General features: G+C 36.6%; 1 protein-coding gene across 5 annotated transcripts in view; it reads left to right on the top strand.

The window, feature by feature from the left end:
- Positions 1-25,590, top strand: part of Mtr4 (exosome RNA helicase Mtr4) — a 352,727-nt gene that overhangs the window by 91,212 nt on the left and 235,925 nt on the right. For all 5 annotated transcript variants that reach the window (XM_069828330.1, XM_069828332.1, XM_069828329.1 and 2 more), the window contains one exon: positions 17,464-17,638. In XM_069828330.1, the coding sequence (XP_069684431.1) occupies positions 17,464-17,638 (175 nt within the window). The remainder of the gene's footprint in view (positions 1-17,463; positions 17,639-25,590) is intronic.

Raw genomic sequence — 25,590 nt, forward strand, 5'->3', positions numbered from 1 at the left:
TTGGAGTTATTTGTGACTCGAGCAGGTTTTTCTTAGGCTGTCCATCCAGTCGTGCCGTCAGCACCATCTCGCAACCTGCTGGGATTATCACTTGATTCTCCAAGGTGAGTCTGCTGGCCATGGGTTGGTCTTCGACGTCCCTCAGGAACACTTCACCCTGACCAAAACAGAGGATACGACGCCGGACGTCCACTGTCGCATCGAAGACCCTCATGGCATCGAGTCCCAGAATGACGTTTCCAGTGATTTTGGCGACTAACACTCACATCTCCAGTGTCCTCTTTCCAAGGTCAGATACAGGAAAACCTCTTTCTGGATGGGCAAGCTTTCGCCTGAGCAGTACGAAGCTTATCGGCATAGCGGCATCCTCCCAAGTAGGCCATGCACGACTTCCTGTCTGGCGATAGTGAGTGACGCCCTGGTGTCTATCAGTATTCTGCATGGACGGCCTCTTACCTATCCGTCGGCAGTCAGGCCATTGTCGCATCTTGTGTTAACCATCTTCAAGATTATCCGAGAGGATGGTGATGACGGCGCCTAAGTGGCCCTCGTAGCATCGGGCCACTCTCTCTCTCTCTCTCCTGACTGTAGCCTGATCAGTCGCAGTCCCTCCGTAAGTGCCCAGGTTCACCGCAGGACCAGCAGGTGGGTACCTGTCATCTCCGTTGCTCAGGTGACTTCTGTTGGCTCGCCTCGACATTGGCCACCTCTCTCTCTTGCCTGTGGCCAGATCTGTTGCAGCCCCTCCTCAAGTGTCCCGGTCTGCCGCAGGACCACCAGGTGGGCACTCCTCGTCTCCATCGTTCGGGTGGCTTCGGTTGGCGTCCCTCAGCATCGGCTGCCATGACGCTCCTAATCCAGTGCGATGCCAAGACATTTGCTGAAAACTTGGCCGCCTCCATCCTGAGGGCCCCCGCCAGTGCTTTGTTGATGGTGCGATGCTCAGCCAAGAGTAGCTGTTGTCTGATCACGGGGTTTTGAACTCCGCTGCCGAAGGTATAGGCCACCTCTCCAGCGACGAAGTTAGGAGGTAGGCCCCTGAGGGCCTTATGGGCCAGTTGTTCCACTGCCATCGCAAATTCTTGTAGGGACTCGCCTGACTGTTGGACCTTCGTTTTCAGTTGGGTCCTAAATGCTACCGCAAGTTGATGGTCACCATTACGTCCCTCCAAGGCCTCCACTATCTCAGCGTCTGTCCCCTTTTCATGGACGCTGTGAAGAATCTCTGATGCCTGTCTCTGAAATGCGGACAGCAGCTGAGTAGTTTTCTCTGCTGGCATCCACCCATTACGCTCTGCGATAGCCTCGAACTGGCTTGGAATATTTCCCAGGACGTCGTTCGACGTCTTGACGTTCGAATGTCTGGCTGGAGGCGTCGATTCCACAGAGCCACTAAATGGAGTCCTTAATTCTGTGGCCGATTTTTCCATGGCCCGTCGAACCTCTTCGGCAATGATCTGTTTCTGTTCTCTAGCCTGGCGATCCACTAACGCGAGTATGTGCTTGTTTTCTTCAGCATGTTGGTCCATCAACGCTAGTATATGCTTGTTTTCCTCAGCATGTTTATCCAGCACCTCACTTATCTTCTCTTACGATGCTCGAGAGTGCGAATTTTGCCGTCGAAATGGTCTACGTCCTGTCTTAGTTCGGTCGCTGCTTTATTTACAGTTGCGAAATTATCGTTTAATTTGTCGAAATCGGCTTTTAAGTTCATCTTTGACGATGGTAACAATTCCATCCACGTGCGTCGAAACGCTACCAATTTGCATAGTGACGTTATTAATGTGCTTGTTCATATCGCTTTTCATGTCTGCTTTTACTTCACTAATGTCGTTTTTCATGTCTGCTTTTACTTCACTTATGTCGTTCTTCACCTCACTGATATGTTTGTTCATTTCTGCTTTCATTTCCGTGATGGCTTGTAGGCAGGAGCGTATTTTGCGGGCTACCGGGGCTACCGGCGGTAGCCCAAGGAAATACAAAAGAAAAAGTTTATAATATAACATAATGTAATAATTTTGTATTATTAGTTTTACCATAGTAATTAAAATTAAAGTAATTGTTAGATATATTTTGTGTAATAATAGGGTCAGCGGTAGCCCAAACCCTTTAACCAGTATATGCCACTGTTTGTAGGATCTGCTATAGGTTCTCCATTATGTCGACAATGTGCCGCTTCTGACATCAAATGTAACTTCTATTCACAACAATAATGGCTTTTTATTTCTGAGTTTAAACACACACCCGTCAACAATGGATATTTCACTCAACACTGCAACACAGTAGTCGTTATTGCACTCCACAGAACGACAATGACTATTCACGTTTATTATTGAGAATAACCACAATGTATCCCTAATTTCAACTAATGTTCACAAAGCACTATTTACAAAACAAAACTGTCAGTTCTCAGTTTTCACAGTTCGTTCGCCTTGGCTAGTTCTTCTAGCTCGCTCATTCACTCAAGTTCACGGTACGTCGAACCCAAGACTTCCAGAGTCAGTACACTGTACTGCGAACCCAAGACTTCCAGACTCATTGCCCTCGCCTGGATGCTGCCACAGTACTCACTTAAGTTCACTGTACTTCGAACCCAAAACTTCCACTGGATACGTCTCCGCTAACTATCTTTCTCGTAGCTGATTGTCTAACTAGACTGGCTCAACTGAACTAAACTCTGCAGCTCACTTGCCCCTTCTATTTATTAGATCACACATTCTCGAATGTATTGTGTCTCGTAGCATTTACAGCAGTCGGTCTTTGGGAACAATCTGTTTCCATGTGTTTCGTTACTTCCGCTGCAGTCGGTTTTCTTCCCCTCTCCCTTTCCACAACCAGTGCCCGCCGAATCACGCGTTTCCACTCCCTGCACCACAGCGCACCTTCCTTCTGCCGGATGCGCGCAAAACTCCCCAGCACGACCAGGTCTTCCAACATGACGCCACAATATCTTGAAAGTGATTAAGTAGAGTTTCATTTGGGATAGTGTTTATAACATTATTTTTTAAATATGGAAGTTTTGGGTCTTGGTAATGTTAAATTTCTTTCTAATCTGGAAACAAAATCATTCCATCTCTCTCTCTCTGTGTTGTTTCCTTGTGTCCCATTTTGCAATGGTTCGCTTTCTTTTGTATTCTATTTCATCTTCCAGTTTTTTTATTGCAAAAAGTCGGAGATATGCTTCCCGTTTATTATGTATCACCTTTTTGATATCCTCATCCCATTTTAGTATACTTTCTTTTCTGCCTAGAATTTTTTAGGCCAATACTTTCAAATCCAGCCTTTTTTAAAACATCTGATAAGTTCTTCCATTCTTCTTCTATGTTATCAGAAATTTTTATTTCTTGAAGTTGTTCTTTATTATTCATTCATAAACCATTGAATACCATTCTCTCTCAATAAATCTACTTTAAAAATAAACCTATTATTTTCTGGCTTGGAATTGTTATTGTTTCTTTTATGCTATGGTGATGGTATTTTAATAGGGGATACAACTAAATAATGAGTCGTCTCTAATTCAGGCCTTTACGAGCTTTGACATCTAAAACAAAACTGAACAATTTTTGATTAGAAATTACATAGTTAATGATAGACTGTGATCCTCTTGTGTGCCATGTGTATGTGTGTATATTTTTATGTCGTAAAAAAAGAGTTCATTGCTTTTAAATCATTGTAAATCACTAAATCTCGCAGTCTTTGTCCATTGTTATTACAATGTTTTCCAATGTGTTCTCTTACTTCGTTATTCCCAATCCTTCCGTTAAAATCTCCTAATAAAGACACATGTCTGATTTGTTAACTTTATTGATGATATTCAGTAATTTATTATAAAACAACTCACTATTTTCATCTCCTTCCATAGGTGCATGGGTGCCTATTACTGTCATGAAACATCTAAGTTTAATTTGAGCTTCTGTTAATCTTTCATTCCAGAATTTATAATAATCAATTGAGGAGTGTAGTGATTTATGAATCATTAAAATAACATTGGCTCACACTCTTTTTTGTCTTCTAACTCTGCTGTATATCTGAATATAATTATTATGTTTCTTCCTAACTTTTTTGGTTTCATTTTGTTTCACTGATTGCTGCAAATTATATATAGTGTATGTATGTGTATATATATATATATATATATATATATATATATATATATATATATAATATTTTGAACTGGTAATGGAAATTACGGGAAAATGGCTGAACGGATTTTAATAAATGGCCCCTCATTTTGAAGCTTGGAACTCAAAGTTTTTCGGAAAAGTAATAGTTTTCAGTGAAATGTCAATTTTCCTACATAATTTTCCTATTTTCCAAAATCCATCTGTTGTCAGTTTTGAGAACTAATTTTATTGAATCACGGCCGACTTGATTGAATTTCAGAACAAAACACACACTACAATAAACAATAGGCTATTACACGAAGGCCATGACCTGCAGGATTGCCGACATATTTAGAGCTCAATTCAATTTGTTATTAAAAACTGATTCTGCAGTGTATAATTTTCTGAGTACAGCTGTGTATTGGATATTCAAATCTACGAAACTTGAGGTGGTTTGATGACATTGTTACCATTAGAAATTAAATATTATTATAGTTAATATCATGATGCGTCTATTTTTTATTAATTGTATATATTTATTTATTTGAATATACATTTTCTTGAACCCTATTTTACCCGAAAGTACATTAGGGTTATAGTTATAGCCTGAGTTTATATTATTATAATGAAAATTCATTTGACGTGGATAACCCAGTCTTGCTACTTAAAATTAACACATATCTACTACAATAATTTGAATTATTTACAGGTTCTTAAATTAATTACATATAAAATTACATTGACGTGGGTAACCCAGTCTTGCTACTTAAAATTAACACATATATACTACAATATTTTGAATTGTTCACAAGTTCTTAAATATATTACATATAGACTTACATTGACGTGGGTTACCCAGTCTTGCTATTTACAATTAACAATTATATATACTACAATAATTTGAATTATTTACAAGTTCTTAAATATATTACATATAAAATTACAAAACTCTTTATAGCAGCACGTTTTTGTGAACAAATTGAATAGTGGTTTGTCATATATTATATTACAAAAATGTAAATGTCCGACCAAAATAAATCTTTTGTTTTCGAACACTGGACAATGAAACAGAAGGTGATCCACAGTCTGCTCTTCCTCACAGATACATAAATAGCCATTGTCCTTATGCAATTTAAATCGTTCTAGGTAAGCCCCAAATTTCTGATGACCCGATAAAAATTGTGTTAATATAAAATCTGGTATAATTTGGTTTCTATTTAAGCGGGTGTCGACTCTGGGAAAGAAGATTTCTCTTGTAACTGAACCCTTTGTACTGCACAGCCACTGATTGTTCCACCTATTTATTATGTGCTCATTTATTTTTCTTTTTGCATATGAATAAGGACATAGACTATAGCTCAAATTTAAGTTCGAAACTGCAGCACTCTTTGCCAGTTCATCAGCCCTTTCATTTCCTTCTGTTCCACTGTGTCCTCGCACCCATGAGAAACAAATGTGTTTGCCGCAATGTATTACATTTCTTCTGATTTCCACTGCCAGAGGATTTAAGTTAAACTTATTATCTATTGATTTGAGGGCTGTTTGTGAATCGCTGTAGATGCAACAATTGTAATTATTAAGTTTAGTCCATATCAGTGCCTCATTAATAGCTAATAATTCAGCTTGCACAATGGAGCATCTAGGTGAAAGTTCGTTCCTCTGTGTGTACACTTCTTGGGCGTTGCAATATGCAACAAAAGCGCATCCAACCTGATTAGTAGCACCTTCTTTAGATATTTTTGATCCATCTGTAAAGTTCTGTACATTGTGGTTGCTCATGCATCTGGTGTATTTGACGAAGTCGTGAAAATAAGCTGGATGTCCGGATGTTAAGAAATGGGCCGGTTTCTCAACCTCAATCTTTAAAAGTGTATCCTCATATGTGTGCTCCTTTCGAAATAATGTAAGTTCTGCTTTAGCTGTTCCAGTCAAGTATAAGGGCTCGATACCTGCAATCACTAACGCTGCCTCCATAGATATGGTTCTATATGCTTTTATGATGCGCAAAACGAAACCCCGTTGGATTTGTATTAATTTATTCTGGGCCCAACGCATACTGAAGCATTTTCGAAAAGCTGAAGCGCAATATAGCACTAAAGGTTCCACTGCTCCTCTATATATAATTCTTAACACACTTGAGTTTAGTCCCCACGTTGGTCGTGATGCAAAGGCATAAAGGCAATTATACATAATATTGATACTATATTGATGACATGAAAGTGAAACGTTTTGAGGTTATGTAAGTAAATGTAGAGAATATCTTAATTTAGATCTTCATTTCTATAATTTACTGAGTGGCTGCTATATATAACTACAAAACTTAAGTAAGATAATAATATTGTTGTTAAAAATCAATTATTTTTATACTTATTAACCCAGTGGGGTTGGGTCTTTTTCCATATACTTAATGGCGGTGTAGTGTAGATATTGATATGTGTCATTGTCTTCAGTATTGGCTTGAGAGAGCGCAAAAATTACAGTTCCTAAGGAAAGATCAAAAGGTATTACTTACTGATAAAATAAGAGGCCTAGAAAATTTTGTAGTCTCCAGATCATTTCAGCAAGATCTCTTAGTAGGATAAAATGATTTTACGCTCTACATTTCAAGTTCTACATGCAGCAGCTATATGAAAATGCTATTGTTCGAAAGCTTAGCAAACCTGACATTTTTTTAACTTTGCCTACAAACCACAATGATCTGAAATAGCTACTGCTATCGTCCTGACATTGATACTTGCATTTTCGCATTGAAACTCAAAAACTGAAGTTGGATAGGTTCAAGAAAAAGTATTTGGCCTAAAAAAATCCATTCAGAGGGAGTATGTTTCATTATTGTGGAAGCAAATCACTATCAATAAGACAAGTATTCTTCATTGAAAATAAATCTGAAAAATTTTTATTTGAATGTCTAACGAACTTATTTTGCAGCAGCATTTGCTGCACAAGCCACTAGTATATATATATATATATATATATATATATATATATATATTGCTAAAAATCAACAGGCTGATGGTCCTTATATGATAGTCCTTGAACATTCCAAGTAGCAAATTGTAAAATTCCATCTTTTTTTTTTCATTTCTTTTTATTTCTATTCTTAGTCCTATTCATGCCATGGTCATCAACAAATTCTGCATTCCGGCTATTAGACTTGAATGTAATATTAAGAGTTCCTGTGGATAGGTTACAAGCCTATCACACAGTAGTCCAGTGATAGAACTGCTACGTTATTAGCCTTCTGGACAAGTGTTAATATGGCATTTCCTCCATATGTGTTGGATCAGTTATACTGCTGTTACTTGGTCCCCAGAGCCTTTCTGTTCATGAACAGGTTGCACTGTGCGAAGATGAGGTTGGAAATTAGGTAGGAGAGATTAAAGATGGAATGTACTTCACTACACTTTCACAATCCATCATTCATAATAGTAGTACAAACACACGACAACAATCAAAGATTTATTGATGTAAAATGAGTTCTTATTTGCATTTTGCACTGTAACTAATACACAATAAAATATGTTTCCTATGAAATGGTATCTAAATTGTTTTCCCTATTTCATAAATCATTTCCCGTGTATAGAGCTGTCCCGCCTATTACACTTGAAGGAAACAGTCCCTTGACAAGCGCATTAACAGGGTTATACTGTAAGTATATGTCAAAGTGCTGTGGATGAAGAAGGTGATATAAGTTTTTGCAGCCTATCGAGAAAATGGCATTTCTTTTGTGGAACTAAATAATATAATAGCAAAGTTGTCTGTGCCCAATATTCAAATAGAAGGAACTAGGATTTTTATGAATTCTGCTAAATAATTGATATTTAAAAGATATGTCTAATTTTTATTTATTGTTTAAAAGCCATAAAAAATTATTTTGTTCATTAAAAAACTTTTAATTAAATTTCTTTATGTGGACTATATGGAGAAGGTTTTACATCATTATTTACAAAATGGGCGTCTGTAGATTAATATTTTTGTCTTTGTTTAATATGCTTACTTACAGCTTTTAGAGAACCCGGGGGTTCATTGCCACTCTCACATAAACCTGCCATCAGTCCCTATCCTGATCAAGATTAATCCAGTCTCTATCATCATATTCTGCCTCCCTCAAATCCATTTTAATATTATCCTCCCATCTATGTCTCGACAACTCCAAAACTCTCTTTCCCTCTGGCCTCTCAACTAACACTCTATATGCATTTCTGGATTCGCCCATACGTGCTACTTGCCCTTCCCATCTCAAACGTCTGGATTTAATGCCCCTAATTATTTCAGGTGAGGAATACAATACATGCAGTTCTGCATTTTGTAACTTTTTCCATTCTCCTGTAACGTCATTTCTTTTGCCCCAGATATTTTCTTAAGTACCTTATTCTCAAACACCCTTAATCTATGTTCCTCTCTCAGAGTGAGAGTTCAAGTTTGACAACCATACAGAACAACCTGTAATATAACTGTTTTATAAATTTTAACTTTCAGCTTTTTTTGAGAGCAGACAGGATGACAAAAGCTTCACAACTGAATAATAACATACATTTCCCATATTTATTCCACATATAATTTCCTCCCTAGTGTAATTTATATTTGTTACTGTTGCTCCAAGATATTTGAATTTTTCCACATCTTCAAAGGATAAATTTCTAATTTTGATATTTCCATTTAATACTTTGTTCTGGTCACGATATATTTAATAGCTACACTACCAAATAAAATACAATAAATCTGCATATTTATTTATTTAAAAATCTTCCTCCACATAGAGAGGCTGCCTATAGACAAACAATAACAATGAAATGGAATTCAGCGTACCAAGGTAGAACTAGAGCTCAGAGTAAATGAAGAAAAAAGAAAATAAATGAATCTACTTGTATGTTCTAGTATATCACTGCTGCTGTAAAATGCAATTGAAAATTTTAAAGCTTGAAGAGCCAATTGTTGAAAGTTCGTTTTCGTAACTCCTAGATCTTGAAGGAGAGTTACTCATCTTTGAAGTAGCACTAACGATCAAGCGTCAGTTATCAATCTTGTGTTGTTTATTGTCGTGTAAAACGAGATTGAATCTGGTGTTGTTCATTATTGTGTAAAAGTGAAATGTGTCAGAAGTTCTCATTTTTCTGCTAGAGTACAGAATAATAGGCCTAATGTTGTTTCATAGAAATGTCTAAATGTATTAAGTTAGATTTAATTAAACAATTTTTGAAAGCTGTAGATAAACATAGTGAATGCTTTGTGGTAAATGTCCCTCATTAACCTATGAAAAAACTAAAGGTGGTATATTCATTGGCCCACAGATTCGAAAATTGATTGCATATACTCTCCTTCAGAAACCTGACCGAAGCATTTAAGTAAGCTAATTTATTTCATGTAAGCTAGATAAAATAATATAATTCGATTAACTGGAGCATAGTTATTTTCAGCTTCATCAAATACTTACCTGAATGCAGAAACTAGATAACTCAATTTTTTTATATTCAAGAGGGGGAAAAATAAAATAATAATAATAATAATAATAATAATAATAATAATAATAATAATAATAATATTTCTTACATTGCCTAGACTCAGTATTGTTTACAATACGACAGAAGTAACTTTTCTGTGTTTTGTGGCAAAAGATTACTACAGTTTCTATGATAAAAAAACTCATGCATTTGCAAAAAAAAAAAAAAAATAAATAAATAAATAAAAAAAAAGAGGAGGAATTAAGTAGAGAGTAAAATTAGAATTGGTGTTTGAAACTCGTTTAAGATATTAATTTATGCATATATACAGCTATGGTAACACTGGAAAGACTTTCACTGGATTATAAAGAATGAGTGAAGGTGGAATAGAAACCACTTGTTATTTTATTTTGGTTTCTTGAATTTATTGACACAACGAGTTCAATTACTCTAAAGGAGTATTTGGACATTTCAATTACCCTTGGAAATCCCGGAATGTAGTGGAATGGATGGCTTGAGTTTTCCAAGTGCTCCCTGAAAAACATCTCTGTTAATTTTTTGGTCCTATAGAATACATCTTATGGTAACAATTAATATTAGAGGCGAAAAATTTGCTCCATCACCGGGAATTGAACCCGGGTTCTTGGTTCTACATACCAAGCACTCTAACCATTGAGCTATGCCGAAGTTCAATCCACAGCACTGGATCGAATCTCTCTCCTCCAGTGTTTTTCCCTTTGTGGCCTGACTCCAAGTTCGACATATGAGTCATTCCACGTAAAATCGCACAAATTTAACCTCGAATTGACTTTCATATTTCTGATTTAGATAAAACAAATTTTACACATTCTATGGGTTGAAAAAATAAAACGTGTTTTATTATTGTTGTCTATATCGAATATTGTAGTAGATATGTGTTATCAAAGATTCTGAAATAGTTCGCTCATCATTATTGTTAAACGCGATTATCTCCACTATTAATCTTCACAGAGATATGCTCGTTGTCTCAATTTGAAGGTGACAGTATGTACTTTGTTCTTCACATAATAATATAAAACTATAATGCCCACGTGCATCAACGTCGGTTAGTGTAACCACCAGTTAAAATTGTCACCTAACCTCTGGTTAAGCATTTTTACAGTGGATCGACCTCGTTTATGACTTAAATAGGAGGTTAACCACAGTAATCTATAACCGGCCATTTTTGAGCGGTTAAAGGAGATAACCAGTGATTAGTAGAGCAAGTAAAGCAAAATGGCGGCCAGAGCCACAGATGTTTACTTCGAAGACGATTATTATTGTACAGTACTTGAATTATTTGGATAGAGCGTGGGCGTGAAGTTTCTTTAGTAGAAAGAGAGAATCTTTACGAGGAATTAGGTGACAGAAAATTTCAGGAGGGATTTTGTTTATCAAAATCTACAAATGGCTCACTTGCAATAACTCAAAAACAGTCATATTTCTTCTATTGATCAGCTCCTTATGTTAAGATTCTATGTAACTGTTATTTTCTGTATTTTAAGAGGGAATACTTGAATATCTCTTTCTCTATGTCACTGGCTGAACAAAGAGAGGTTATGGATGGATCTTAGGATAATGAACAGTAACCTGGTGTAAATGGGATCTTGGGTCATACACACATTTCTACTAATCTTCTGCATCCTTTTCCTTTATGGATATTCCTTCTTTATTATATAATATATTTAAATCTATTAAGTAAGTCTATCGATACTTAACCTCACATTGGGATATAATCATTTTTGCATTCAGTTTTCTATTTTGTACGATTTTAACCTAACAGCAATGAAAAACAAAGAAATGCAACGCGAAAATGTAGGACATGTTCACTTCGATGTAGAACGGAGTGAGCGCAGTCGTTTTTAGATGTTGACTATTATCTTTGCTGTGGTATGAATGCTTTCCTTTAGTTATTTTGTAGAAACAGTGTACCATCATAGACTTTGCTCTGGTTAAATGAAGTGTCAGCTAACTATGTTTAAGTAATCGGTGATTATGAAGGGTGCACAGAAATTACATTTTAACCACGGTTACTGTTTAACCGTCATTTCGTAATCTATGATTACTGCGTTTTTAACCGATGTTGATGCACTTCGTCATAAGTTTGTTAACTTTGTTTTAAAAGACATTTAAACACATAAAAATATGTTTTAATGGCAGCGGCTTACTTTAAAATTACAGAAAAAAATCCTTAAATACATTTAAATTATTTTAACCACCCTTAAAAAAATCAGAATACTACTCTGAGCCGTTGAAGAATAATTAAATGATTCACCAAGCTGCGCGTCTTGAGTTCGCTGGCTGTATAAGTACTGTTGCAAGATGATGTGCAGGTGCAGCTCTGGATGAGAGTCGTGTGTCCACTTTACAGTGTTCTATGGTCAGAATATCACTCTTTCACGTAATTTATGTAATATAGTACTGTATTTAAATATTGTTTTTGTAAAATATACACTTGTAAGAATAACTACAGTTTACACAACACTACACTTTTAAAACTAATCACCTACAACCAATTCTATTTAATGTCCACCACTTTACTCTCACTTCGCAGTGAATAGTTCTTTATTATAGCCTGAGATTTTGTGAGTGGAACAAAAGAATTAAGTTGTAAGATACCTCGTACCACTTTTGCTTGTTGGTATCTTGAGTAGAAAATATGACTATGTTATTTGTATTCACTAATGGTAAAAATTTAAAAGGAATATTATAAATAATATTATTAATTCCATCAAACAGAGAGGGTAGAGGGGAAGAGAAGGTCTGATGGCCTTATTTCTACCAGGTTAAATAAATAAATAAATAAATAATTTAACATTTTCATGATGAACATAGACACAAACTGAGTGCGTGCCACTTATTCCAGGGAGTACACATTCCTTTGGTCTGAGTTTGAAAATTCTGAAAAACCTATTTTGATATAAGTATATTGAAACACTGGTAAGTTTTCTTAAGATTACATAGTATTAATCTTTTCTGTTTTTGAACTCTCTTTCCATCTTCTTTAACTGAAACACAATTCTTTTTGTCTGCCATAACCATCCTCACATCATCAGAGTTATGAAATTGAACAACCTTCTCTACTATAAATGTTCCCAAACTTTTTCCCGATTTAGGATTAGGAGTAGCCAAAATCCTCTTTTCTGCTGCTGCTTGTTTAGTAATTCGTATCATGTGAGTGGTGATATTAAAATGCTGTTGAATTTTACTGTAGGACCAACTTTCAAAAATGTTAATATTTGTATTTTGAGATTTCTGCCGTCTGTTTCATGGAAGAAATCTAACAGTTTCTGTATTGTATCGAAATTATTTGAATTTTCAGCTGAAGTTGAGTCTTCTGTGATATGAAATATTTTATGTTTAAGTGTATCTGTAACTTTCTGCATTTTTTGTTTTGGATATTTTTATAGATTCAGTAGCGTACAAATTAATCCGAACAACGTAATTACTTATGCAAAAACACTCAAACGGGATAAAAAAAAGGATCTAAGACATACCTCAGTAATCTATGTGGCCTCCCTTGTTCCTAATAACAGCTCTGAGATGATTTGGCATGGATTCCACTAATTTCCCACAAATATTCTTCATTTCTTCATCGCGAAACCATACACCAATGAGGGCAGAAATCATCTTCTCCTTTGTAGAACAATCCATTTTTTGCATTCTTCTTTTGCAAATTGACCACAAGTTCTCAATGGGGTTGATGTCGGGTGAGTTGCCTGGCCAGGGGAGTACCTGAATATTCTTCTTGTTGAAGAATTCTGTAGTTTTTCGAGACGTATGGCATGGTACCAGGTCTTGTTGGAACACACCTCTGCCATCTGGAAATGATTTTTGCAGCTGGGGTACGATTCTGGTTTCCAATAAGTGAATATATTTGTCAGAATTCATCATTCCCTTGATAGGTATTAATGCTCCAGGCCCTTCATGTGTAAAACAACCCCAAAACATTACTTTAGGGGGGTATTTGGGTGCTTGTTGGAGATGAGCTGCTGTTACTTTTTCGGATCCTTTCCGTACTGTGACAGCTACACCGGGGTTCGAACGTGTGTCCGTTGGTTGCTTAGGTGTGGCGGCGAGGGGAGCGTCTGGATGCTGAGAGGGTAGAGGGGCGGTGTTCTACGGCGACGCGGCGAAGGGAGGTTACGCGCGCATCTGGTGCTTGCCGAGAGTGGAAGGAAGCAAACTGCTACGTGCGGAGTGAAGGGGGGGACGGACCCTCCCGAATCGTGCAGAAGTCCGTCGAAGTGGAAATCCAGATTATTCGAGAGTGGAATCTTTCGCGAACTCTCCAGAAACTATAGTTTGGTTATAAAAGAGAAGACGCAAATGAACGTCAGTCAGTCAGTAAGCCAGTGTTGTTACAAGCAGATTTGGACAGTAAGCGAGTTAGTCTTGTGTAGTAGTGAAGCCAGCTTCGAGACCAGAGCGCGACTTGAGTTGTGTCCGTAACTGTGGAGCCTGAAGCCCGGAGTTCGAGTGCAGTGGACCGCAGTTGGGGGACCTGAGTTCGAAGTTCAGCGGATCGTCTCTGAAGGTCTGGGGTTCGAGATTCTGTGAACGCGAGTGACTGAGTCAGTAGAACTAGCCAAGACAAACGAGCTGTGAACTGACAACTGACAGTTCTGTGTTGTAAATAGTGCTTTGTGAATATTAGTTAAGATTAACAGTTCATTGTTGTTCGTAATAGTCCAAGTAAATTGTCATTGTCAGTGGAGTGCACTAACGAATACTGTGTTACTGTGTGGAGAGCAAATCCATTGTTGACGGGAGTGAAATTAAATTGTAAAGAGTGATAATTATTGTTGACATAATAAAATTACATTGTTGAGTTGGAATAAATTTACAGTACGTAAGAAACATGGTGGCCATGGACCTCGAAAGGAGACTCATCGGAAAAAAGTACATTCTTCCAGTCATTCACTGTCCAGTGTTGATGTAATTTTGCCCACATTAAGCGTCTTTTGCACATAACAGGGGTTAGCAGTTGCTTCTTAATATGCTTACGAGCCCTTCGTCCAGCTTCCAAAAGCGTACGCCGCACTGTTGTGACGTGAATATTCGCCCCAGTGGTAGCCATTAACTCGCGGGTTAAGTCGACAGCAGTTAGTCTAGGATTTAATTTACTTTTCCTGACAATTAAACGATCATCTGCAGGTGAAGTCTTCCTTTTCCGGCCACAGTTTCCTTTTTTCTGGGGTGTGATGGATCCAGTCTCCCTGTATCGTTTTATGATCGAATTAACAGTAGCCAAACCGATGTGACATTCTGCAGCGATTTGTCTCTGTGTCATAGAAGAATGCTCTGCTAATGTTATAATTTTAGACCGTTTTCGTGGAGTTGTATCCATTTGTGAAGACGACAGAATGTACACAGGATTGCAGTATTAAGTCTTCAACACAACTGAAATGCTTATAAGTACAAAACGACAGGCAAAATGTCACATATTATAAAAAAAAAATAATGACAGACCTTCAACAATGGAATTACACGTACTACAGATGTCAATTAAAGCGGTATGAGCAGCTGTGAGGCCAACAATGACAGAAAATGTAAAAGTATGTCGTGTTCGGATTAATTTGCACGCTACTGTAATTTTTTCTTCATTATTGGCGATTCTCAATCATCACTAAGCTCTCACACATCTTCAATATTTTATTTTTAAAGTTACTTCTTACTCGAAACCAATCTGAAATCAGCATAGTTCTAAGTAAAATATAATTATTTGTTTGCATTTTTAAAGTAAGCTGTTATAAAAAAAAATTGTTTAAAAAGTGACCCTCTGAAACAACTCCATCAGTAAATCAATTAATATAATATTCCATTTGTTCCCATTTCAAATGACACCAACACTCAAAGTCTATGATGCATAGAATCTTAACAATGAGCATTTTCCTACTGCATTGTGCATGAATTTGTCATATAATTAAAAGAGTATAAATAGTAAAATATTGAAGTATGATCCCAGAAAAAATTACAGACCTCTTATTTTGATCTGCAGAACATATTTTAGAAGATTTAAGCAAATACTAAATGGTCACGTTTTGTATAGAGGTGTTTGATTTGACGTGGAATGACTCACATGCACACAACACGATACCTACTCTGAAAGACTTAGGAATTATTGTTAGATAAATTAAAGGGAAACTACTAAGTGTTGAAGGGACATTACGTGCTTTTAGAACTAGAGGTTATCTGTTTATTTACTTATAGTAACACTGCACCACTGATAATGTATTACTTCCTCTCGCTGCGGCTATCGCAGCTGTATGCTCCGGCACGCGGTCTCACTCAATCCGACCCGAACACACCATCAATAAATTATTTGCACAGCGACTTCTTATTCGAATAGCATTCTAATACCAACGGAGTTCTACGTAAAACATTTCAAACAATATAATGATATTTTTTACCCTTTTAGAAGTAGGCCCCAGATATATAAAAACGTATTTTAAAAATATAACCCCCTAAAAGGGGCTCATTTTATGTTTTGATTGAACACTTAAAATTAGTAGATAGTACTACAATTATTGCACTTTAAAATTATTTAAATACGGATTATCTATGATTTATAGAATCTTCAATATAACTATTTTCATAATACATTGCACCCTAATTTACGGAAAAAGTAACATTTAATAAATGACTTAATAATTGTGTCAACTCGAAAATATTACACATGGGTTATTTAATTTCATCAATAGAATATATAAAAAAAATTGGAGCAAATACTAAGTTGTCATGTTTCGTAGGTGTTCGATTTGACATGGAATGACTCATATATGTTGACATTTTTATATAAAGTCAACTGCCATTGTACAAGGAGCACACTCAGTTGAGTGACTTAATGGCTAGGATTCCACAGTAATATGCACTGTTGCTCGAATAAACTACATAAATATTAATATTTTGGTCCTACAGAATACGTCACGTAAAGATTAATTTTTTGCTCCTACAGAATACGTCATGTAAAGATTAATTTTTTAGTCCTACAGAATACGTCATGTAAAGATTAATTTTTTGGTCCTACAGAATACGTCTATTAGTTGTTACCATAACAGACGTATTCTGTAGGACCGACAAATTAATCTTCATGTAAATTATTCGAGCAACAGTGCATATTACTGTGGAATCCCAGCCACCAAGTCACTTAACTGAGTGCGCTCCTTGTATAATGGCAGTTGACGTAATATAAAAATGTCAACATACATGTCAACTTGGAATCAGGCCACAAAGGGAAAAACACTGGAGGAGAGAGATTCGATCAGGTGCTATGGATTGAACTTCGGCATAACTCAATGGTTAGAGCACTTGGTACGTAGAACCAAGGACCCGGGTTCGATCTCCGGCACTGGAGCGAATTTTTCTTCTCTAGAGTTTTTTTTACTTTTTGCACGGAGAATAAAAGGAGTGTATTAATGTTTGAAGTTAAATATTAAGAGGATCAGTAATTTTGCGCCATTCTGAATTTTTTGGTACCATCTCTTTATAAACTATACATCTACGACAGACACCTCACTGGAAGGAAAGGTACAATTAAGTTAAGACCAAGTATATTAATAAATAAAAATGGTGCGACATTACTCTGTTGAAAAGAAATTCTTGTATTGATGAGGTTTGGTATGTATATATGTATATGTATATGTATATATATGTATGTATGTATGCATGTATTCTTCCATTATATCAATGTGTAGTTAAAGTATAATCATTTGGTTTTATGTTACTGTAATTCATATAATAAACTTGAATATTTTTGTAACTATACTTCAGCTTTTCCTTATGTAGAGTATCATTGAATGCCATTAAGACTTTAATATAACAGAATCTAAATTCAGTGATTTTTCAATATCAGATAATTACTAAACATATCAGGAAGACCTTTTACATTTTAATTCTAGGTACAGTATTGCAATGTCATTCCGTGATAAACAGCGAGTCATCTACACAACACCAATCAAAGCCCTTAGCAATCAGAAATACCGAGAATTCTATGAAGAGTTTAAAGATGTGGGACTCGTGACTGGTGATGTGACCATAAACCCATCTGCAACATGCCTTATTATGACTACTGAAGTAAGTGTTTAATATTTATGTTAATATTCTGTTTATGTGCAGTGTCTATTATTACACTAATTTAATATGTGGCTGAAGTTTTATAATATAGTTGTACTACATGTATGTACACAATAATATTCAGTACCTGATTATCTCTTTCAGTATTCCACATTCCACAGCAGAAAATAATAATAATAATAATAATAATAATAATAATAATAATAATAATAATAATAATAATAATAATAATAATCTTGTGCATGATAGGCTATAGATGGTCAAGGCTGATTGCTGACCTCATGTCCACATACCTTAGCAGAATGATCATCATGATGTGGTTAGCGCAGTGATCCCCTTAACTGTTACAGCTGGCTCACAGAAATTTATTTCCCATGAAGCACGCATTCTGTAAGACATTGTTGTAAAGTTCACATAAACTGCCTGCGTGTTCCTTCGGAATACGAGACCTGCTGCTTTTCTTCTCTCATCTTAAAACCGGATATGCTCACTTTCGCGCTCTAGTTGCTGAGGAGGGTGGAACCATGGCACCTAGCAGTCTGATGACCACATGACCAAAACTAAGAGAGCTAGAGCCGGTAGAGACACAATGTTTTTCGCGGGTGCTGTGACGTCAGTAGCATCATTTAGTTCAAAGCCACTCTGAGGGGGGAAAGGCGTGGCGCGCGTCTTAATTGGGTATATAAAGGCGAGGCTAAAGTTTCCTAAGACATTCACTTGCTGGCAAGGAGACCGTTCTAACGCGTCCTCTGTCACGAGCAACAGTTTTCTGACCTGGCTTACGCCATTTTTCTTTCATTCAGACGTGTTTATACACAGCCACCACCTCAGGAACAGAGAGCCCTCTGCGCTCTGTCTCCTTTGTTCTACATACACATACTGTATCTCTCTCACCTGTTACTTACTCTATAATCATCATTATATTTCTCCTACCTAAACCACAGACTTCCGCTTTCTTATTCTCCTGCCCTTGATAGTTCATTCCCCGGCTTGTGAAACTCCAACCCTCTCCTCAACCCCCTCTAGAATCGGTAAGTCGCGAGCTGAGCTGCGCTGATCCTCGAACACTAGAGTCTACTGTTTCTCTGCTCCTGGTGTCGGAAAGTCGCATACTACGGTGTGTTGATCCCTCGACTCCAAGGAGCTTGTTCTCGCCATACGAAAGTCGCGAGCTACGGCTTGTTAGATCACTCGACCAAGAGAACTAACCATCTACACAATTCCATCTCTCTCGTTATCCTTCGCCCCCACATCGTACATCAGAGCAAGCCAATTTCCCCCAGGCACTCCCGTTACACCTATGTACCTCTCACACAAATCTTACTTTATTATCATACATCATAATTCTCCTTGTATCAAAGCATCAGGACGAATTTATAAGTTACCATTTTTTTATCGATACACTGTTTTCTCTACGTCTAGAACCAAAGGGGAAATATCTTAACCTTTTTCTTTTTATTAATAAACAAATATTATTTAAAACAGTTTTTCCTTATCTTCATTATAATCTCGCATCATTACTCTACCTACAAGCTACAGGTTTCTTGTCCCGTCTCTCCTGTTTCCTCTCTATACACATCGACGACACGCCAGAGGGACATCAACAGAGACCGGTACACAACAATTGGCGCCCAACGTGGGGCCTAACCTCGTTGCATCATCACCTTCCCAACAAGCTTCGACCTTCTTATCCCATCGCTTCTGTTTCCCCTCTCCACATGTCGACAACATGCCAGAGGGACATCAACGGAGACCGGCGCACGACAATTGGCGCCCAACATGGGGCCTAACATTGGTACAACATTCCCTCTTAAGCTTTGGCTCATCTTGTCCCGTTATGCCCATTTCTCCTATCTCCACCTCGATGACACATCAGAGGGATGTCAATGGAGACCGGCGGACGACAACATGATGCCTTAGACCATGACACTGTGGCATAGGACATTAGTAACATGTAATAATAATTAAAACTGTTGATTGGCTAAAATTTATCTCTTAACTGGATATCTTTAATCGATTAATTGACTGGTTAATCAAATTTTAATCTATTTTAAACAGAGTTTTTAAGTTTGAACGAAAAGATAAAATATAATTTTATATTAATTCTATATGCTATAAATAAGAAGATACGTTTTTGCAAATATTTTAAAATTATTTATGTATGTTGCAAATAATTATGTTAAGAAATGGTTCATACTGATGAAATATACAAAACAATTTGAAAAAAAAATATTTCCAGTTTACATTTATTTACAGTCACATCTTTTTGCTTCAGTCAAATACGTCAATACGTTGACATTATTTCACAAGTTTATTCATTATTTCAGTTTCTTTAACACAGAATACAGGCTTCACAGTTAGGTGCTCCAATGTTGATTGAGATGATGAACTGGAAGTAGAAACGTTAGTAGATGTAGAAAGGGAAGGATGAACATGTTTAAGATGATACTCATATTGGGAACTACTTGTGCTTCCACTATAACTGAAAGATTTTCCACATTTCTTACAAAACACTGTTTTTCTGTCACCTTTCCACATTTCTTTCATTTAAATTTAAAATTCATAAATATACAACATTGAAAACACTGATGTCTGAATAACCAGTAATCACGCACAATCTTTGAAAGTGAACTGGTAGTAATCTAGAGTAATGAAAAGCTGAGCTTTGACAGTTCCATAAATAATTAAGTCCACACCTGTAGAGTAACGGTCAGCGCATCTGGCCGCAAAACCAAATGGCCCGGGTTCGAATCCCGGTCAGGGCAAGTTACCTGGTTGAGGTTTTTCCGGGGTTTTCCCTCAACCCAATACGAACAAATGCTGGTTAAGTGCATGTGAATCATTACTCGAATATAATACAGTATGTCCTTTCCACAGTCTGTGAAAATAAATGGTCCCTTAAGCTGTGTTTTCAAGGATGAAAGCTATTATGGAGAGATTTGTGCATAGTTGTACTTACAGTATTATTGCTTTTATCAAGTTGTAGAGCAAGAAGACAAGAACATCAGTTTACACTAATCACCTGTCAATCATAGCTTAACCCATTTAGACATAGAATGTTTAGTCAGCTGTCCGAAGACAGGTCTGGACACCACCAATTCATCACTAATGAAGCAATAGGCCAGGAGATAATGGGATAGGATGGCCAGTTCCTTTCCCCCTCCATTGCATACATCGCTGACTAGTAACATGTTTCACTAATCAGGTTTGAGATGTATACAAAGAATTTTTCGCTCTCTGACACATCGTCAAGTGAGATGTTCTGCCTGATAATAGATGTACATATCAGCCAGAACCTCAGTCAGAGGTAGACCCAGAATATGATGATAAAATTAAAAATGATCTTAATGTATATACAATGTAATATATAATAATAATAATAATAATAATAATAATAATAATAATAATAATAATAATAATAATTTATTTATTTATTTATTTATTTATTTAATCTGGCAGAGCTAAGGTCAGTAGGCCTCGGCCAGCCAGACTACTTCTAATTGAATTAATTGAATACAATTGGTTACATAGTTATTAAATCAATATCTAGACCATAAAACAACATGAAAGTAAATAATGAAAGTTGGATAAGTATTGTTAGTGTGACAATAATAAACATTAGTAAGAAATAGTGATAATAATAATAATAATAATAATAATAATAATAATAATAATAATAATAATAATAATGAGATAATTTAAATACTTATTCTGTGATATATATATATAAAACTATTAAACATTGAGAAACCTGAAAGAGCTATTATTGTTAACAAGAATTGTTAGAAAAATGTTTCGTTAGTCTATTCTTAAATTAGTTTGATGTCTGATATATATATATATATATATATATATATATATATATATATACACAAATACAAATAGCTCTTAAGGAACCTGCAAGTTCATTGCCGCTCTCACATAAGCCCGCCATCGGTCCCTATCCTGTGCAAGATTATTCCAGTCCCTATCATCATATCCCATCTCTCTCAAATCCATTTTAATATTATCCTCCCATCTATTTCTCGGCCTCCCCAAAGGTCTTTTTCCCTCCAGTCTCCCAACTAACACTCTATATGCATTTCTGGATTCGCCCATACGTGCTACGAGTACATGCCCTGCCCACCTTAAACGTCTGGATTTAATGTTCCTAATTATGTCAGGTGAAGAATACAATACATGCAGTTCTGCGTTGTGTAACTTTCTTCATTCTCCTATAACTTCATCCCTCTTAGCCACAAATATTTTCCTAAGAATCTTATTCTCAAACACCCTTAATCTATGTTCCTCTCTCAAAGTGATCTTAATGTATATAAATTTTATTGTTTAGGTTATATTGGGACAGAAAAACAGAAAAACTTCAAATTTCATAAATGAGTGGAACGAGAAAGACTGTCATATGTATAGGACATTGGGATCATATTATGTACGAGGGGGATCCAGGAAATAACGACCGTTTTGTTGTAATAATTAAAAAAAATATATATTTATTTGAAAAAACAAAGTCTGTTACATAACTGAAGCTTCCTTTACTTCTCTACATAATCACCACCTACATTTAAACATTTGTCGTATCTGTTCACTAGCTTTAGAATTCCCGTGTTATACTCCTCTGCCGCCAGTTCATTAAGCCAGGTGTTCACTGTCTTCTTCAACTCTTCATCACTTCCAAAACGTGTACCACCCAGAAAGTCTTTCAGCTTAGTGAAAAGGTGAAAATCGCTAGGAGCAAGATCTGGACTATAGGGCAGATGATCAAAGATTTCCCAACCGAATTGATTCAGCAACTCTCGAGTTGAAGCAGCAGTGTGCGGGCGGGCGTTGTTGTGAAGAAGCACAACTCCTCTCGAAAGCATTCCTCACCTCTTGTTTTGGATGGCTCGCCGTAGTTTTCGTAAAGTCTCACAATAACGATTTGCATTGATCGTAGTGCCTTTTGGCATGAAATCCAGCAAAAGACAGTAGCCATGACTTTTTGTGTTGAGAGAGTCTGTTTGAATTTTCTCGGTTTCTTGGGTGATGAGGGATGATGCCACTGACGTGATTGGCGCTTGGTCTCTGGGGTGTTGTGAGACACCCAGGTCTCATCACCAGTGACAATTTGATCAAGAAAGGCGTCTCCATCTGTGTGATATCGCATCAAGAATGTCAATGCTGAGGCCATTCTCTGAGTTTTGTGTTGGTCACTCAGTTGCCGTGGAACCCATCGTGCACAGATTTTGTGGTAGCCAAGATGTTGCGACACAGTTTCACCAATCAAAGAACGAGAAATGTCAGGAAAGGCCATATGCAATTCGTCGAGTGATGTGCGCCTGTCTTGCAAGATTCTGTCGTTCACTTTAGTCTTCAGGTCTTCTGTGATGAGTGATGGGCGTCCGGGTCGAGTTTCATCGTGGACATTTGTTCGCCCATTGTTGAACATTTCGCACCATTTTCTCACATTTATTTCATTCATTACAGTATCAACATACACTTCTTTCAATTGCCGGTAAATTTCTGCAGGTTTCAAATGTCGGGCATTCAAAAATCGAATCACACTCCTCACCTCACAGTCAGCGGGATTATCAGTCACGTCGTTCATTTTGAAGTAATACAAAATGCACAATGGCGACTTGTTGCAACCAGTACTCACAACATTATGAGAACACATGTTAAGGAAGCCAGTTGACCTTCAAACAAGGAAGGGGAGTCAGCTGCGCGGCGGGTATGCACGAACGGTCGTTATTTCCTGGATCCCCCTCGTAATAATATATTTCGAATTTCAATAATATTTTTCAGAGTAACATCACACATTGAAATTGCATACATAATGCATATGTAATTTAATTATTTTAAGAAAAAACATATGATTTTATCATTTTATAAAAATACTAATAATAGAATGCAACAACACCAAATTCCTAGTACAAAAAAGGATGGACATGTCTCAAATTTTACTTTTGACACTTTTTAGTCACTACAGTTTATGGTATGGTTCAACACAGAGACCTCTTTTACATTTTATACAAATTGTAGTTGGTTTTCTCTTGTGGCACCATCCCAATTTTCCAGAGGGATTCTTTCCAATCATGTGCCCTAATTTGTCATATCTAATATCCTGAAGGAATTTTTTCTTCAACTGTGGACCAGTCCTAGGTCTTTGTGTCAAATTGATAAAATGTACGTAGCAAGTCTGTAAGATCAGAATACTCTCACAACAAATGCATTCTAGAAATTACAGCAAATTTTACTGTCTGTGGAACATCAGCAAATTGTGGGTCCCGAGTTCAGCAATCCTATACAGCTACAATCATTGTATCTAAGCAGTTAATAAGCTGCCATTAGGAATCAAAGAGATCCACTCCATTTTTGTGTTTATTGTATTATTTTATGTAGGCAGAGATTGGAATACTGATTTTAGAATCCTTTGATCGGCGTTGCACCTCACCTTCTACATCAAGAGATTCAAAATTTTAAGTGCTGGCACATATTTTACCAATAATAAATAAAAATTACCAAATCAAACTCCCATAAATTTACAAAACTTATTATTCTGAACGAATAATAAATTAAATAATCATTAAGACAAAAATAACGAAACCACACAAAAACTTACATATAAAATAATTTAAAAGCAAATAAATAAGTACAGTAACCACTTTGTTGTCATTCCAGTGTACAGCCCCAACCCATTGATTTTGTCGAAAAATTTGTCTTAAGCTCCTCTTTCCTTTTTACTAAGGTTGATCATGATTTCAAAGGGCATTTGCTACATGGTTCTCTCTTACAGTACCAGTAACACAATATCCTCTGTGTTTCATTTGTGCAACCAGATCAAATGACGTGAAAAAATTGTCCATGGAGATAGCGTGATGTTCTAATTTGTCAATTACCAAACAGAGGAACTCTAATATCCTCATGGAAAGTGGGGTTGTATTTTTCTCTTTTTGGCCTTGATAGGGTATAATCCAGAATGGGTACCCATCATGACTGCAGAGCATCCAAAGTTTGTAACCAAATTTCACTGACTTCCCTCTCATGTACATTTTCAGAGAATTTCGTCCAAAATACTTAACCGAAACTCTAGTTTATTGAAAGCTGTTATTTAGTGCCACCCCTACAATCCCAAACCTCTAATGTTGCAAAACTCCATACTCAAACTTCTAGGGATGGTTGAGGAAACCAAAACAAAGATTTTTTTGTTATATAACCATAGGTCAGAAAGCAATAGTTACGTTAATCATCACCTTCGAACACACACATTGCTGACAGACATTGAGAGTGTGGTAACCATTTAAAATGGTTTAGGTGACATTTTGCTTACATGTATTGTTCAAATGTGCGGCCTCCTGCTTCAATACATGATGTACAATGACATAACCGTGCATCTCTAATGCGTTGAAATACTCCATGTTGATGTTGTAAGTGATTGGCAGCTACAAGAATCCGAGCAATGAGGTCCTTCTCCGACACAATTGACGTTTCATACATTAAACTCTTTAAATGTCCCCACACAAAAAAATCGAGTGGGATAAGGTCAGGAGAATGAGCAGACCATGCAATGGGCCCACCCCAGCCAATCCATTGTTCACTGAATGTGCCACATAAAAGCTGTGTGCAGTCTGATTGTGACGTGTTTGTGATGTGCAGAGATGCTTGTTTCTACTCAGCAATGCATTCGAAAATGACGACTGACGTAACTGTGTCTGCATTCGAAGGTGATGACTGAAGTAACTATTGGTTTCTGATCTATGGTTATTTAACGAAAATCTTTGTTTTGGGCTCCTCTACCATCCCTAGAAGTTTGAGTATGGAGTTTTGCAATACTCTGTATACCATAAAAATAAGTATACAATAGATAGATGTTTGGACTCTTTACAATGTGTGCAAAACATGTGGTTTGCCATGCTGAGTGCACTGTTGCTTGTATAAATGTAAATAACAGAGTGTCTTTAAAACTTTAGGGGATATCA

This window comes from Periplaneta americana, chromosome 6 (genome assembly GCF_040183065.1).
Source record: "Periplaneta americana isolate PAMFEO1 chromosome 6, P.americana_PAMFEO1_priV1, whole genome shotgun sequence".
In the NCBI taxonomy this organism is placed as follows: Eukaryota; Metazoa; Arthropoda; class Insecta; order Blattodea; family Blattidae; genus Periplaneta; species Periplaneta americana.